Below are 16182 nucleotides of genomic sequence, written 5' to 3' on the forward strand. Positions count from 1 at the left end.
TTTGCAGGGAAGTCCAAGAGGGTGCAGAAATAATAGCCCATTCTGAACCTAGGGCAGCATGGAACTGAAAGCAAACTGCTCTAGCGGTCTGCGCTTCTTTCTGAGGCAAGATGGATAGCTGGTGACTGTGAACAGTGCTTAGTAAGGAAAGGGTAGACATGAATTAAAAACACAAGTAAATTAAAATGTTCCTGAAGGTAATTTCTACTGAAAATAGCACAATGACTTTATTATTTGCACTGTTAGTACATGGGACCAAAAATTCAGTTAGGTTTCGGTTGAAAAAGGACCAGCTCTCAAACAGTCACCGTGCCCCCTGAACTGAACACAAAATGCATACCTATGAAGTCGTATAAAACTTGCTTAGGGCAGCCCTTCTACTTATTTATCATTCTTGTCCCTTTTCAACTACTCATGCAGTTGAGGTGGAGTGTGCAGGTAACCAGTACCTTGAGTAGGGAAGGGTAAGAACCAGCAGAAGCAAAGGCTTGGACAAGCCAATTAAGAAATCAAACTTCGGGGAACAAATCCATACATTCTTGGAGGTTCTTTGCAGATGAAGATACTAGGAAGGTGACTGCCCATGATAGTTCCAGGCCTGCTGGTGACTAATCAGTCCAATTGCAGAGAGACAAAACTCTGTATTCTTCGTCCTCCTCCTCCTCTTCTTCTTGATGCTGACTCTACACTGACATTCAAAAAGGGCTGTTGCCTTTTTGATTTGGAGCCACCAGGCATTGCAATTTGCAGCCTGTTTCCCATAGTTTGTGGGAATACTGCAGACAGAAAAGGACCTCTTCAGGGTGCCCTTGAAACACTTGCATGGGGCCCCTCTGTCACATTACCGAGTCGTCAGTTCCCTGTATAGAATGGCCTTTAGTATGCAGTTGTCATCCAACCAGGTCATGTGGCCGGCCCACCATAGCCGAGTCTGCAGGAGAAGGTTGGTGGTTTTGGCTCTTTGTAACACCTCCACATTGGTGACATAATCCTGCCCAGGGACGACGCGTAGGGGGTGCATGTGGGTGCACATGCACCCCCTGAGCGTGGCAGCAGTGCACCCCCTACAAAAAGAAGGCAGCATCTGTAGGCAGTCCATGATCCCCAAAGGCCCCCACCAACACTGCCACCAGCAGCTGCAGATGGTCTCCGACCCTTGCTCACCACCCCCCCAACCCCCGCTGACAGTGCTAGCAGCATCTGTGGGAACTCTCCCACTTACTGCCACTGTGCTCCTGCCATCGCTGCTGTGGTCCTGGTGCTGCTCTGCCCCCCAGTCACCAGGGGCACGCATCGTTCGTGATCCTTCCAGCAGATCTTGAGAATGGTGCAGAGGCAGCGCTGATGAAAATGCTCCAGGAGGTGTATATGGTGGCAATATAAGACCCATGATTCAGCACTGTACAGTAGAGTGGAAATAACAACAGCTCTGAACACCTTAACTTTGGCCTGTACCCATCAGGGCCATGCGAAGCTTCAGTAGCCAATTCGATTCGGAGGAGACTTGGCACAATTCAGCAGCCAAATCTCTGAATCCAAATCAAAACAGGTGACCCATTAATATCTCCTAACTGAATCGGAAGCCTCCGTATTGATTCAGAGAGATTTGGAGATTCGGCCATAGACTGTACAGGCAGGCACTAGGCAGTGCCAGTGGGACCAGCTGGGGGAGCAGCCGGAAGAGCACCGGTTTGAGACGGCAACCCTGGGAGAAGCCGTGGCTCCCCCGGCAGCTCCCCGGGCTGTTGCCCCCCATTGGGGTGAGGCAGGCAGTGCTAGCAGCCCCAGGAGAAGCCACGGGGGCTGGGGGGAATGATTGGGGACCTGGAGGATTGAACCGGGAGCTGGGGGGAATGATTGGGGCTGGGAAAACTAACAGGGGCTTCCCCCCAGCTCCCACTTAGATTCCCCAGTTTAATCCCCCAGCTCCCAATCATTTTTCCAGGTCCCTGATCATTCTCCCTTGCCCCTGTGGCTTCTCCCAGGGCTGCCAGCACTGTCTGCCTCACCCCAGTGGGGGGGTAGCCAGGGGAGCAGCTAGAGCCAACAGCCCCGAGAGAAGCTGCAGGGGCTGGATGGAATCATCGGGGAGCTGGGGAATCAAACCAAGAGCTGGGGAGAAGCCCCCATTCATTCCCCCAGATCCCCAATCACTCCCCCCAGCCCCTGTGACTCCTCCTGGGGCTGCCAGCATTGCCTGCCTCGCCCCAGTGGTGGGGGACCTAGGGCAGTAGCCGGATGAGCCCCAGCTTCTCTCAGGGCTGCCAGCTCAAGCCAGGGTTCGTCTGGCTGCTCCCTCAGCTATTCCTGTCGGCACTGCCTGCCTGTACAGTTTATGGCCGAATCAGATTTGGCACTGAATATCTTTGGATTTGGATTTGGCCAAATCAAATTGGGACAGAGATTCGAATCACTGAATCAAATCACTGTCCCTCCAAATCGCAGAATGCAAAGTGAATACTTTCCACGTCAGACAGGTCTAGTGCCCATAGGCTGTGACTGTTCCAGACCTGCTTGAAGAGTCTGCCAAAGGCACTGCTGGCTTTTGAGAGTCTATTGTCTACCTCCTTGTCTATCATGGCATCATATGAGTAGACACTCCCCAGGCAGGTGAACTGCTTGACAGCATTTAGCTCAGTTCCTTCAATAGTAATCTTCAGTGGCACGTAAGCTTGGTGTGGAGCTGCCTGATGAAGAGCTTCAGTCTTCCTCAGCCTGATGGTGAGTCCAAAAAGTTGTGTCCATGCTGACTGTCATGGTATTGCCTGACCATGGTGAGGAACTTAGGTGGGCATCCAAGCTTCTTGAGAATCTTCCAGAAGCCCTCTTGGCTTAGGATGTCAAATGCCTAATAAGGTCGATGAAAGTGATGTACAGCTCCTTGTTTGGCACCTGGCACTTTTCCTGTATTTGTCTGAGCACAGATACCATATCTATTGTGCCTCTGTTTGCTCTGAAGCCATATTGCCTCTCTGGGAGGACCTCTTCTGCTATGGCAGGCACGAGCCTGTTCAGGAGGAGTCTAGCACAAATCCATACAAAAGCTTCTGAACTGTACTATCATGTGTGTGTGTGCATGTGTGGCCCGTGTGCACTCTTGCTTTAAGAATCTCCATCTGTACTACGCAACACATTCAACGGCATACTGGGGTTGCACACTGTCAATAATCCAATACATCATTTATGCTAAAGGCAATAAACATGAAGCAATTTTGAAATGAGAAAAATATTATACTACTTGTGTTTTTATTTGGCATAACAATTCTCTCTGTGCTTTGGCATTAGTGGACCAAAAAGAAAGCACAGAGATAACTCTTATATGAGCCTCAATCCATTCTAGAGAGAGAGAGAGAGAGAGAGAGAGAGAAGGGAAAGGGAAGAGAGAGTCAGGGTGGAAGCTTTGGGTCTTTTTTTTTCCCATTCAAATGTGGTAAACACTGAATATTCCTATTTGTAACCAAGTTAACACATGAACACAGATACAGGTGGGTAAATTAATGCACTCGCATCACAGAGCCCCAGTATGAATAGAACAGGTTTGCAGAATATTGCTTTGGTGAAAGCTTTGAATTAAAAAATAAATCACGCTAACAAGCAGAAAAAAGTCATCATTTCACTACAATTTTAAATAGAGGATTGAACGCAAGCCCTGTTAGCATATACCTAGCAGGGCTGATTTCCCTGCCAATGTTCTTGGTGTAGGGGTCAGGAAAACTCTTACCTCATACATCCAAACACTAAATGGCCTCTGCCAAGAGTCCTTTTTCTCCAGATGCAGGTATGCATTGAACAGGATCAGACAGATATATCGTTCCAAGTACTGTAGGCTCCTCAGCTGCAATGTTCTCATTTCTTTCTCTTCCTTAGCTGTTTTCCCCTGAAATGAATAATCAGTAACTGGGTTTGCTTTTGATATTAGGTAAGTAACTCAGAACCCCATTAGGATCAACCTGAAGAGCACATACAGGTATGCACTAAATAATAAAAAGCTATACACCAGGGGCCTAAATCTGAGCTGATAAAAGCAGGAAGGCAAAGAGAGAACACTACTTAAAAAAGAGTATATTATTTCTTTGTTGTCTGGACAGAACTGTTAAAAGCAAGACATCTGATCATCCAAATGACATCTGACTATTTAATTTTGCAGAAAGGGAAGAGTACAATTAGCTTCAGTATTTTGGGAGATATGTAGGAAACGAGTAACTGTGAGCTTAGCTGGTATATGAAATGCTTCTTATAAGACATTACTGAATTCTCAGCTAAGCAATTCCACAGTGGTCAGAATGCCTCCTAAATTTTAAGAGCAGTTCATCTAAAGAAGTGTTTGTCCCCTTTAGTGACTGACCTGCTGCAAAAGGGTTTATCTCCTTCTCTTTTAAGGATATGTGTACAGTTGAGATGCTCCCACCATTTGGGCTTTTTCCCTTGGAACAAAAAAATCCATTTTACAGAGCAAATCCTTTTTGTGGGCTTTTAGATAGCTATGCTAATTATGTGTATGATTTAAGAGGTTCTCCCAACCAAAATCAGACGGACATTTCATATCATTGGGGACCTTCCATTTAACATCCCCATTGGAATTTACCCTGAACGGCTTTCACTAAGCAGAAATTCCCATAATTCAGTGGAAAGCACCATTAAGAATGTATTATATCAGGGGATGCCCTTTTGTAAATCCACCAACTTGTCTATCAGAGAATTCACTCTCTTATCATGGAACAAAATCCCTTCCCCCACTATCCCATCAATCCCTTGTGTCAGCCATGTCTGTCCATTTTTTTAAAAGTTATCATGCTGTTAAAAGACTGAAAACACTGAAATCTGAGGGACTGGTCTGTGTTCAGTTTTTCTCTGTACGGGTAGTATGGCTCTTCCTGACTCAGACAAAGTCAACACATTTTATTTTTTTGTTGCTTTTTTCACTACAGTGACATCATACTATGTCTCCTTGGCAACTATAGAAGTAGCTAGTGATTTCACAATGTTTATATTAAAAATGAATGAGAGGGAGCTGTCTCTAATGGCTTCAATATACACAAAGCTCTGACCTTTCCATATATCAATCAGCTTTCCCTCTATGCATAGCAGGCCACCCACAACTCTTATTTTAACTCTCTGTAGAAAAGGAAGGACTCCATTTGCTGAGTCTAAATCACTAGTTTCCTCAAAAGCACCACTGTGAACAAGAGGCAAGATAGTTCAACCACCTTTTAAAGCATACAGGCACTATGAAATTTTTCTCCAATTGAGTTAACGATGTATCAGCAAGTAACACGTGGGCAAAGGAATGTTTTTGCAGGTGCATACTGGCCTTTGCTTTTCAAGCACATGGCCCTTTATACCTTGATAAATTATGCATTTATGATTGTACATGTTAGTCTGTCTTGATGTTTAGAAGATCTTAATGTTCCCTGAAAACACCCTCAAATCAAGTACTTTGGACGGAAGGGTCAACCAGCCTTCTGCTGGTTACAGAAATAGGTATGAACTTTAGCATCATTCTTACATTAACCTGGCAGTTTAAGCTCTCCTTAACTTGTGGTTTCAACTGTATAAAAACTTCCTCTTTAACATTTAGTTTACAAAAATAGAAGAGGTATGGCTATGTGTGTGTGTACTATGGAACTGCCAGGAATAGGCATTCTGTGCCTCTTCAGACTATAAACTGTACCCGGTCTTTGTTATGACTGTTCTATTTTTGAGTGGCCAGGGGCTTTGAGCCACTGAATTGGTTCTTCTTTGACTACTGTCCTTAACTTGACTTTGATCAAGGCACAATCCCACAACAGAAGTATGTCACGGCAACATCAATTTCCAGGTATCCTGGGGGTTTGAGTCACGATTTCCAGGTGAGTTCTCCAAGGCTCTACCCATGCCCATGCTTCACTTGAATGCCTCACTTTCAGCAGTAAGTAGGCCTTAGATGCTTTCATATTGCCTTCCAGAACAGAGGTTGAGTGCACAATGCAAACATCTATATCAATAGATGTCTACTATTATTTCCAGGTCTAAACCCACACATGTTCTTCATTGTATTGGACACTACAGCAACAGGAAAACAATGCAGGGGGCATCACAGTTAGTCAAGCAAATATTATGCTTGAGAGATGACAAATTACTCAAAAGAACTCCAGAACTACTCAGCAAAGAACATTTCCTCAATGTGGCACAAAAAAAATCCAAAACAACTGCAATATTAAGAACATGGGAAATGCCATATTTTCACAAATCCAGAATATGCCCAGGCCAGCATGCCATCTCTGAGGTAATTTAATACCACAGGCTTCAGAAGGACACATGGGAAGCAGATGCATAATGATCTGAACCCCCGATAATTTTCCTCGCATAATAAAAGACTAATTTAATGCCTGAAATATGAGGATCTGGACAGTCTTGTTATCCTTATAAATAACCAATCCCTTTTTTAATCCAGGTGAATTTTTATCTCTAATTTCCTGCAAAAATTGGTCATACAGTCAATTATTTTCTGAGAAAAAAGTGTAGCAGGGGCAGGGGCGCAGCCTCTGCTATACCTCCATGGAACTGGCAGTACCAGGAAGAAACTTACCTGGCTGGGTCTGAGTGAGTAGTGCATCCCTGGTGTGCTGGAAGAAAAGTCTGGGGAAGAAATGAGAGCCAAGAGCAGGCACCTGGGGCCGGAGTAGACATGCCCCGAGGAGCCTGCACTGATTGGTTTGGGGAAAGCCTGGGCTGTTTAAAAGAGAGATGTCAAGAGAAGCACAGTGGTAGGCATCTCTGGGGACAAAGACTGCAGCGCTGGGTCAGGAGGACGTCCAGCAGAGCTGGGAGTCCAGCCAACCCAACTTGTGGGATCACCAATTCAGGAGACTCACAAACAGGGGACATCCACTGAGAAGTCTGGAGAGATAAATAGCGATGGACAGCGAGGAATGAAGGGTGGTCCCCACAAGCCTGAGAATAAGGGGCAAGAGGAGAATTCCCCAGGAGACTGGTGGTCAAGCCCTCCGAGAAGGGGGCAAAGGCAGACCCACTGAGGATTCAGGTAGTCTTAAGAAAAGTGGAGGCAGCCCAGCCAACAGAGGAATTTGTCCAACCCAGCAGAGGTAACTCCAGCAGTTTGAAGCAGAGGATGTTAGCCTGGCTGAACACCCAAATCCTTCTTGCCTAAGCAGGAGCCAGAATCGATGATCTGTTGAGGTCTCTTCCGACCCTAGCATCTATGCATCTATGACGGAAGCCAGTGAAACCAGGGCTTTTTCATTTGTAAATGTGTAGTTAGGACCCATAAGCCGGGGACCAGAGTCTGCCTCCCCTTTGATTTGGTATCCCCAGGTAAAGAAAGAAGAAAGTATCCCCTTGGTGTTTCTGTTATGGTTAACAGGGTCCTGTCCTTTGCACCTGGACTCTTTAAACAAGCTAATCTAAAAGGCCTGAAGTATTGCTGAGAGAGGTCAAACTGAGTGAGGCAGATTGACCCAGGAATAATTGCAGAAACTAGGAGTGTCACGAAGAAAGAGACAGCATCAACCAGAGAGAGAGTGGGAGAGAGGGAGAAGATTAATTGGGTGAAGAGTAACCTGGGCAACTAAGCCTAAAGAAGTATTGGAACAGAGGAAACTGATGCAGAACAACAGTGGAGTAAAGAACTAAGTTAAGTTGAGGAAGAACCTGGACAAGCAACTCACACTCCTGGACAACAGAGAATAGAGACCAACCACCTGAAGAAAGGGGCAGGGTACCAGGAAGGCGGAGCCTGCACAAGACCAGCGTCCCTGCTAGGCAGACCTAAGTGCAAAGCATCATCTGTCTTCCCAAACATCATTAGAACATCAAGAGGTGGCAGGTGAGAGGGGAGGATGTGCCAGGGGTCCAGATAATCACAAGGGGGGAAAGATAGGTGGGAGGACCCACATGCTCACAAAGGAAAACAGTAACTAAGTGCTTGCTTGAAATTAAGGATCCTCTTCCCTCTCAATAGTGGGAGGAAGGGAAATAAACAGTAACAGGAAAACAATAAAGGTAGTCCAGAGTGCTTATGAACCTGAATTAACAAGTACTCAAGCAACAAGTAGCTTTTGCTATTAATTAATTTTGAATGGAAACACCTGAAAAAACATGTCAATTTCATATCTTAAAAGGCTGTCTCCCTTCATCTAGCAATATTAACAAATGGGAGAAAAGCAGGGTGGGGGGAAGAGCAGGTTATCAAGGAAGGGGGAAAAGTTTTTCTCAGATTCTAAGATCCCTCTAGTTTAGCGGTAGACTATGCTGCTGAACAACAAAAGAAGTTAATGCCAATTGCAAACCAAATCATGAGTCACCCCTATTTTGAAGAACTTCTTTCTAATTGCACACACCTGTTCTGGTATGTTACTTTAAAAAGATATGACCAACTGTAACATTGCAAACCAATAGTCCCAAATCCCCATGACCAACATATAGTGTAATCCCTCTCCCCAAAAATGTATGGAGCTCTGGGATGTCTGGGAAGATCTACAATCTCTATATATACACATCTTCTTTTTTCTGCTTTTTTCTTATTTAAAAGTTTTTATTCCCTTCCTCCTCCTCTTCAGCTTATTTAATGCCCAGTTTCTTCCTTTTTTGTCATTTTAGTCCTCCTTTTTCTCTTGCTCTTTAAATAAAATTATCCTCTTCCCTTTCGCTAAGAAAAGAGATTCCTCTTCTTCCTTTAGTCTTTTCTTCATTTCCTCTCAATGGCAGCATTTTTTTTCTTTCTTTGCTACTTCAAATCACTTCTATCTCTGCTCAAGCATTCCTTGACTGATTCTTAGGTGTCCCCAATAGCTTCTTTATATTTGCTCTTATCCCTATCAGTACCCTTTCCTGGACTGGTCTCCTCCCATCACATAGGCCCTCAGCGCTTCCCATGCTGCTTGGAACTGGCTGGTCCTCATCCTTAGTCTTGTGTTTCAGAAAGGCTAAGTAGGCACTGGTATCTGTAAAATAGGAGCAAGCTGGTGATAAGCAGCACTGCCAAAACAGGCCAGGAATAGCTTAATACACTCCTTCCCCCACCTTGTCCCCCAACACAAGTCAGGGAACAAAGCATCTAACAATAGCTTCAATCTAATACAGAGCCAGGACTTCAAATTCCCCTGGAATTTGGCAGTTATTCAGAACTGGTGTAGACAGCAGGATAAAGGCTGCTGATATAGACATCTCGTGCCTCCAGAAGCAGACTTGGGAGGCCCAAAGTTATGATCATTTCAGTAATGAGCAGGAAGGTATCGTAAAAAATACATGTGGCAATAATCACATAGTAAATCTTGTTCTGCGTGAAACGACAGTGGAATGATGGATACCGACATACAGGCAGGTCCCACTACACCACCACTCTGGAAAACACAGTTCAAACAAGCTCAAATAAAACACTAAGAGAAAGAAATGGCTCATTTTAATTATTTTCATAGTTCTAAATGGGAATTTAATTCCATATTTAAAAAAAAAAATGATCTAAGCAATGTTACATCCTCTAGTAAGCAGCATAGATGCAAACCCAAAGAGCCCACATGGGAACTAGGCCTTCAAAACCTCTTCATATCTCTGGGGGCAAAGACCCAGAACAGACATTCTGTGGCAGCCCAGTTCAGTTTTCCTTCCTCTTTGATATTTGGTTACTTCTTCTGCATGGTGTATACTGCGTTGACTTAACACATACAAGAACATTCCTGGGTGTCTGGCCTTTCCGTTACTTGCAAGCAAATTTGATTCTATTTAGTTCATCATACCTTCTCCATGTGACTGCCAATAATCAGGTGTTTGAAATCTCCATCCAAGCTCTCCCCCAGTTGCTGGAGGATGGTAGAAGTGCTATGAAAGGCACTGATGACAATGAAGAACATGCATATTGGCTATGAGAAACTAGTTGTTTATAATGCTTCTGATTATATGCAGAAGCTAAACAGACAAAAGGGTTTGTATATACTGCAGTTATTGCCATGACTGCAGTTTAGATGTATCCTAAAATCTCCTTTGGAATGCATCTATTTGGGGTTGTCCAGCTGTAGGAGACAATGAATCAAATTCTGCATTTACTTACACATTTCCTAACACTTTTGTGAAGGTATTAGTATTTTACAGGGTACAAGGACGCACAGAACGTAGCACAATCATGTTAATTAGACGTTCATATCTTTACTGAAATAGAGCTGCATTTGGCAAGTGACTGGTCCCTTAGCCAGTGTTGTTTATGAAACAGTATAATCCTAGACATCCCATTCATTGACATAATTTTCATTACAGCAAGCTTGTTCTTTATACCCCCTTTTTAAAAAAAAAAACTGCCTACATCTTTGACTTTTTGGAAGAGGAGGTTTACCACAGATCATTGCTAATTCTTTCCACATTCTCTTCAGCTCTGTAATAACAGCTGCAGTAAGTTCCACCCCATTTTCACTTTGGAGGACACATGGGAAACATAATAGCAAAGAAACATCTATCTACTGGCATATAGTCTCAGCTGCCTGCTTAAATAACAGTAGTCACTGGTTATAGATTTTGGTCACATGGTCCTGGGCTAGAGAGATCCATTTGTATGAGTCTTGGGACACTGGCTCAGATGAGGCATTGGTGTTCTGGAGATGCACCGATCATATCAGATTGAGTAGGCAAGACATCTCTATAAACTTTCAACACAACTGAAATCTCACCTAATAAAATACCTGGAGATGAAAGTGTTTTTTAAAAGTTATTTTAGACTGAGTCTATGTTGGATATTTAGCCGTTCCCTGATCTTTCTGAATAACAGAAATCAAGTGGCACACTGAATTTTTGCTGAGAAGCTAGGAAGGATTTTCATCTTTCCTGGGGAATTCTGGGGTGTGCCAGTTACCTTGGTCTGAACTGTAAGATTCTACTATACTGTGGATATGTAACGGCCGGCAGTAAGTGATAAGGAGCTAATTCTATTTTGGGAGAGTTGAACAATTTCAGCTCTGGTCTCAGTCACAAAATGATTTTCTCCCCCAAGCAAAAGTAATTACAAGGAAAACCCTGTAGCTCTCTGTTCCACAAAAATGAACGTGCAAGGCATGCAAAACCTTTTCCCTCCTGTCCACAACTGAGAGGGCCTGTCACATTTCCCCTTGGGGACAAGGAACAACATTTATGAATGCCATGACTTGCAGAAAGTCCATGTTCACATGTATCTGAGACCCCTACTTCATGGGAGCCTCCCTAATAGACACTGGAGCTGTTGCATCCACTGACCGCTTACTTAAATATATAGATAGAGAAAGATTAACTGCTTCGTGTACTACTGCACTGAGGCTACAATAATGGGTTCAAGGTGATTCTCTGTTCACATTCCACAATTTGTAAGGGGGAGAAAAGAAAGGAGGGAGGGATAAAGATGCCTTTCCCCATATTCCCAACAGATGGCCAGTGGGAAGCTTGATCACTTCATATGCACACCAATTACAAGGATTTCCCTTGGATGTCTAACAAATGGAACAACTGAGGCTACAGAGATGTGGAAGACTGTTTCACAATGTAGCATCTATCTTCCACCAGCCGCTGGGGAGAAGAATATTTGGTTTCCATTGCTATGCTAATACCAGAGGGAGAGAGTGTTTACACCTACCCCTCCTTTCCTACTCAGCAGTTATAACTCTTGGTCTTGATGGTGTAACTGTTTGGTTACCTGGGCAACTAGGTGATAATCACTGAAAAGTTAATAACATAATGAAAAATGCAATAATAGATGTTGCCATAAAATAAATGGAACTTGGGTGAAGAAGGGGAGAATGGTGGTGACAACAGTGGTGGTGGAAATATCTGCCAAGAATTTCACTGCTGGCTTTGGAAGCCAAAAAATGACCCGTCAGATCTATTTTAAGCCAAGCGTTAACTGGATTTGGAAAGCAATTCTTCTCTGAATCATTTTTATATGACAGTTCACAGCATTCCAAAGCTGCTCTAATTACACATGGCCTGGCCTTCAAGACGTATTACCTGCTAGAATGAAACCTCTGGGGAGAAAGTCAGTCAAACCGGTGGTCTAATATAATGGCCATTTTGTGGGGAGGGAGTTGAGGAAAGGAGAACTTCAGGCTGGTAATTTAAAAGCAGCTTAGATACACTTTCCTTTTTGTCCTGTGAAAAAAACTGGGCCTGATCCTGTAACCAAATACAGGTTCCATTTCCCTTTGTCTTTTCCCTTTCATTTTTACAATCTCTAGAGACAGAAGCATCACTGGTTTTCAAGTATGAGTGCAAATCTGCACCACCTATCAGAAACAAACTTGAATGAATATCCTGTTTTACCCAGATATTTGTATGCTGCTAATTGTTGTGGTATGCAGGCCAAACATATCCAAAAATATTCTTTGGAAGCATTTTTTTTGATCCACGTTGTGCTCCTTGCGTTATATATCCACATACATCCACACAATCATATCTGCTCCTAAGCAGACAGTCTCTTAAATTGGTACATTTAAATATTTGACAAAATGCAAATTACTACACTGGCTTTCTGAAAGCCTTTCTAACAGAAACCTGATTTAAAGGCCAATGTTAGTGCAACACATGATTTTGGCAAATCTCCACCTGGAAACAACAGATACATGCAAGTTAAACTGAAATAATTAACTGGCAAACAACTTAAAAAATAAATACTTAAGAGACTCACAGACATTCCCCAGCAAATCAATCACTGGCTGGACATTTTTTTTTTCCAGCTCTCATCCTAAATGCATACAGTTCTGTTACTCAGCAGTCATTTTAAATTACTTTCATGAAATAAATATGGCATCACTAAAGTGAGTATCTCAGGACGTGCAATTTACTGTGTCATCTTTTGCCTGTTCTGCCACAATCCTAAATCCATGCTCCTGGTTAGGGTGCAAACATGTTGGAATAATACAGAACTGAAAAAACCTAGCTTTCAAGTCGATTGCAAAAATAAACGTGTTCTCCTAGAAATAAATATTTGCAAATGGAGGTTGATTAAAATACATTACAAAGGTTAAATACTGGAAAAGATGTGTTTTCTTCAGAACTCCTCATGTCCGTGTCAGCCATCTTGAGTTCCTTCCCTCACCCACCCAAAACAAAGATCTATGGTTGGTTACTACCAGAGATATTTTAAAGGGTTGGTTTGGCTTCAGACAGCTTCTCTATTTTATCCCATGGAACATTAAGTATTTGTGCAATATCTCCTTTTTTTCTACATTTGTACAGTACCTAACAAAGTACCTACTTCATACCTGGAGCATTTGACATCCTGTTGCAATACAAATAATAATATTTGAGGGAAAGAAAGACCATGGTCTAACATTACTGAAAGTATTAAATTAAGGTGTCTGAGGTGGGAGTAACCTCATTCATCACACATAGAGCAGCACCAATGAGCAAAAAGAGGGGAGTTAGGATGCAAACCATCACTAGGATTATATGTTTAGTGCACAGCCCATTTCATCTTTAAACTAGCTCCTGGATTGTACATTCACTCTTCTGTAGGTCCTGTTGCTGTTGGCTGTCATCTGTGCAGCACTGGCTTTCAACTGGCTGTACAGAGATGGCTCTTCCTGATAAGGATTGGGAAGAGGGAAAGAGCTGCAGGAGAGCAAAAGTTGGCCCAAGGAAGAGAGAACTTTCCACTGAGCTGCACTTTTATGAGCTGTATTATTCTAAGAGTTTATGACACACACATGCTGGGAAGATATTTTCCCAATGCCTGTAACTCTACTACTTAAGCAATAGGACACGACAGGCAATGTATTTCCAGGTAATTATAACATGTCCCTGGAAGTGCTGCAGGCAAGAGGCCGAAACTAAATTTCTAACCACCCAAGGAGTGTAATAATTATTACCACAGATTGCCTGGCACACAGTACCTTGGTACTACTATGAAGTGGAGTTTATATACCACAATGTGTGAACAGTTAGTCCTGTGCATTTAATGGTAATGGTAATTGAAGTATGACCTTGCTGACAGTCCATCAATCAGAAAGTGATATTCATAACCCAGTTCAAAAAGCATTTTCAGCTTGAAGTTATTTCACTGCAAAGTAGTTGTCATGTTTTAAAAATAATCTGTACTTCAAAGTATTGGCCAAAGCAAAAACTTAAAAATATTAGGCTACCAAGACGTTAAGCTCTCCATTTTGGTTTAATCACATACTTACTACCCTAGATACCAGCACTTGCCTAGCTACAAAAGATATTCCTTCCAGTAAAAACATTCAGGAAAGATCTGGTTTCAAACCCAAAGGAACTCCACCATCAGGTCTCCCTCCCTCCTACACAGATACTGTCACATCAGCCCATCACCAAATGATTTTTTTCTGAGCTTGCTTGCTATGCCACTGACATCAATAAAGGCTCTGTAACTAGATATACAACACACACACGCACACATACAAAGAGAACAGCAGTGAATTCCACCCCCTGTTTTTGGTAAGCCTCAGAACATAAAGGGTATGTGGAATTTGTAAATGAAGACACACATGAAGAAACTTTCTCTGCTTCTGAAGTTTTACTCTACTTTGCCCATTTTGGAGACGGGATAAAATGAGACAAGGTCATCTTTTTGTGGACAAAAACCATCTTGTATAGTTGATTAGCACTAGCACTGCTGTAGTGCAGACACATGTACGTGCAATACCCAAACTATGCCCAAGTAGTCAGTACTGCAAGTCCTTCATTTTCAATTGTCAGAAAGACCATATTTTAAAATAAAGAGGTGGGGACAGGGTCTATGTTTGTTCTTTCCTTCCCAAAAATATGGAACAAAATCATGTGTGGAATCAACAAATAAGGGACTCTATAAATGAGATGGCAGGTCTGCCAGAGTTTCTTATCACTAGAGAGATGTAGTTTGCAGTAGAGTCCAGGGTATACCAACAACCGTGACTTACAACAAACATTCATCAGTGTGTGCAGACATTCAAGCTTTCCTTCCCACATCAAAAATGGATGCTTCAAGAGAAAAATAATCCAGGGTTAAATCTCTCCTGGGAGAACTTCTCATGGGAGACTGAACATCTGGGGACCTAGAGGAGTGGCATGAAGGGAAAAATGTTCTCATGCCTTTCTAAGACTGGTATCACCCTAGTTTGAAGAAGGCATGGGGCCAGCTGCTCCCATAGATGGAAGGAGAGGGGTGGAGCTGCTCCACACCTCCGTCTCACCCTGGAGCTCCCAATGTGAGAAGCAGACAGGGGTTTTGCCAGGCTGCTTCTTCTGCTTGGCACCCGGGTATTAGGAGCAGTGGCAGCTTGCAAACCCAGTTTTTGCCTCCCCCCCACTTGTCAGCTGAGTTGCAAGGGCAGCAAGCTGGGCTTACAAACCTAGCTCTTGGCTATGCCAGCTTCCTGTTGTGTTCACCTGAGGCCCAGCTGACCCTGGCCCCCTTCCCAAGGGAGAGGACAGGGTGTCAATTATTGAGCTCCCCTAAGGCAGTGGGATGACCAAAAGAGGAAGCCTCTAGTGCCTTCTGGGTGGAAAGGTTGCCTGTGAAGCTCTCCAGCCATTGGGCTGCAGAAATGTCTGTATAATGCAGCTCCTGAAATTTCTTCTGGTAAAAATTGACATTTTCACGCAAACCTAGAGAACCTTTTGCAATACTGTAAGAGTCTAAAAACAGTAATGCTGTTTACAGATTGGCTTTTAAATGGAAATGGATCATGTTTCAGAACAGGAAACACTTCCCTGAGGCTTGAAAAACTGCCCTCTAATACCATGCATAATGCACATGTGAAGGGGCCATGGTAGCCCATACACTGGCTCTGAGTTACACATGCAACAAGAGTAATTTCACATCCTCAGAGAAGAGTTTCAGGGAACCTGAGGGGTTTGGAACAAATAAGCACTCATTTAATGTGCAGATCAGAACAGGCTAGTAAAAGGTTGCTTTTTCAGACAAAAGTGTCTGTTTTCAGAACCTCGTTTTCTTTTTTAAAGGAGATGTTAATGCAGTCCTAGAGAATTTTCCCTGAAAACCTACAGAACTAAATGGAGAATGCGATCCTTTCTATAGGTTTTTGAATCTTCCTAAATAATTCTTCACCAAAAGATTTTACTTGCATTCAACAAGGTGGCTCAAACCTAACTGTAGAAAAATAAATATTTTCTATTACGATTCCACAGGAGATTTTTTTTTTTTTGTGGGGGGGAGGGGGGAGGAAAGGCTACAAAAAAAACAACCCTACCTACAACTCCATTTTTGAGACAGAA

General features: G+C 43.1%; 1 protein-coding gene across 7 annotated transcripts in view; it reads right to left on the reverse strand.

The window, feature by feature from the left end:
- Nucleotides 1–16182, reverse strand: part of PALD1 (phosphatase domain containing paladin 1) — a 222902-nt gene that overhangs the window by 57219 nt on the left and 149501 nt on the right. For all 7 annotated transcript variants that reach the window (XM_019484326.2, XM_059729907.1, XM_059729906.1 and 4 more), the window contains one exon: nucleotides 3722–3877. In XM_019484326.2, coding sequence (XP_019339871.2) covers nucleotides 3722–3877 — 156 coding nt within the window. The remainder of the gene's footprint in view (nucleotides 1–3721; nucleotides 3878–16182) is intronic.

Source organism: Alligator mississippiensis, chromosome 6, assembly GCF_030867095.1.
Source record: "Alligator mississippiensis isolate rAllMis1 chromosome 6, rAllMis1, whole genome shotgun sequence".
Lineage (NCBI taxonomy): Eukaryota > Metazoa > Chordata > Crocodylia > Alligatoridae > Alligator > Alligator mississippiensis.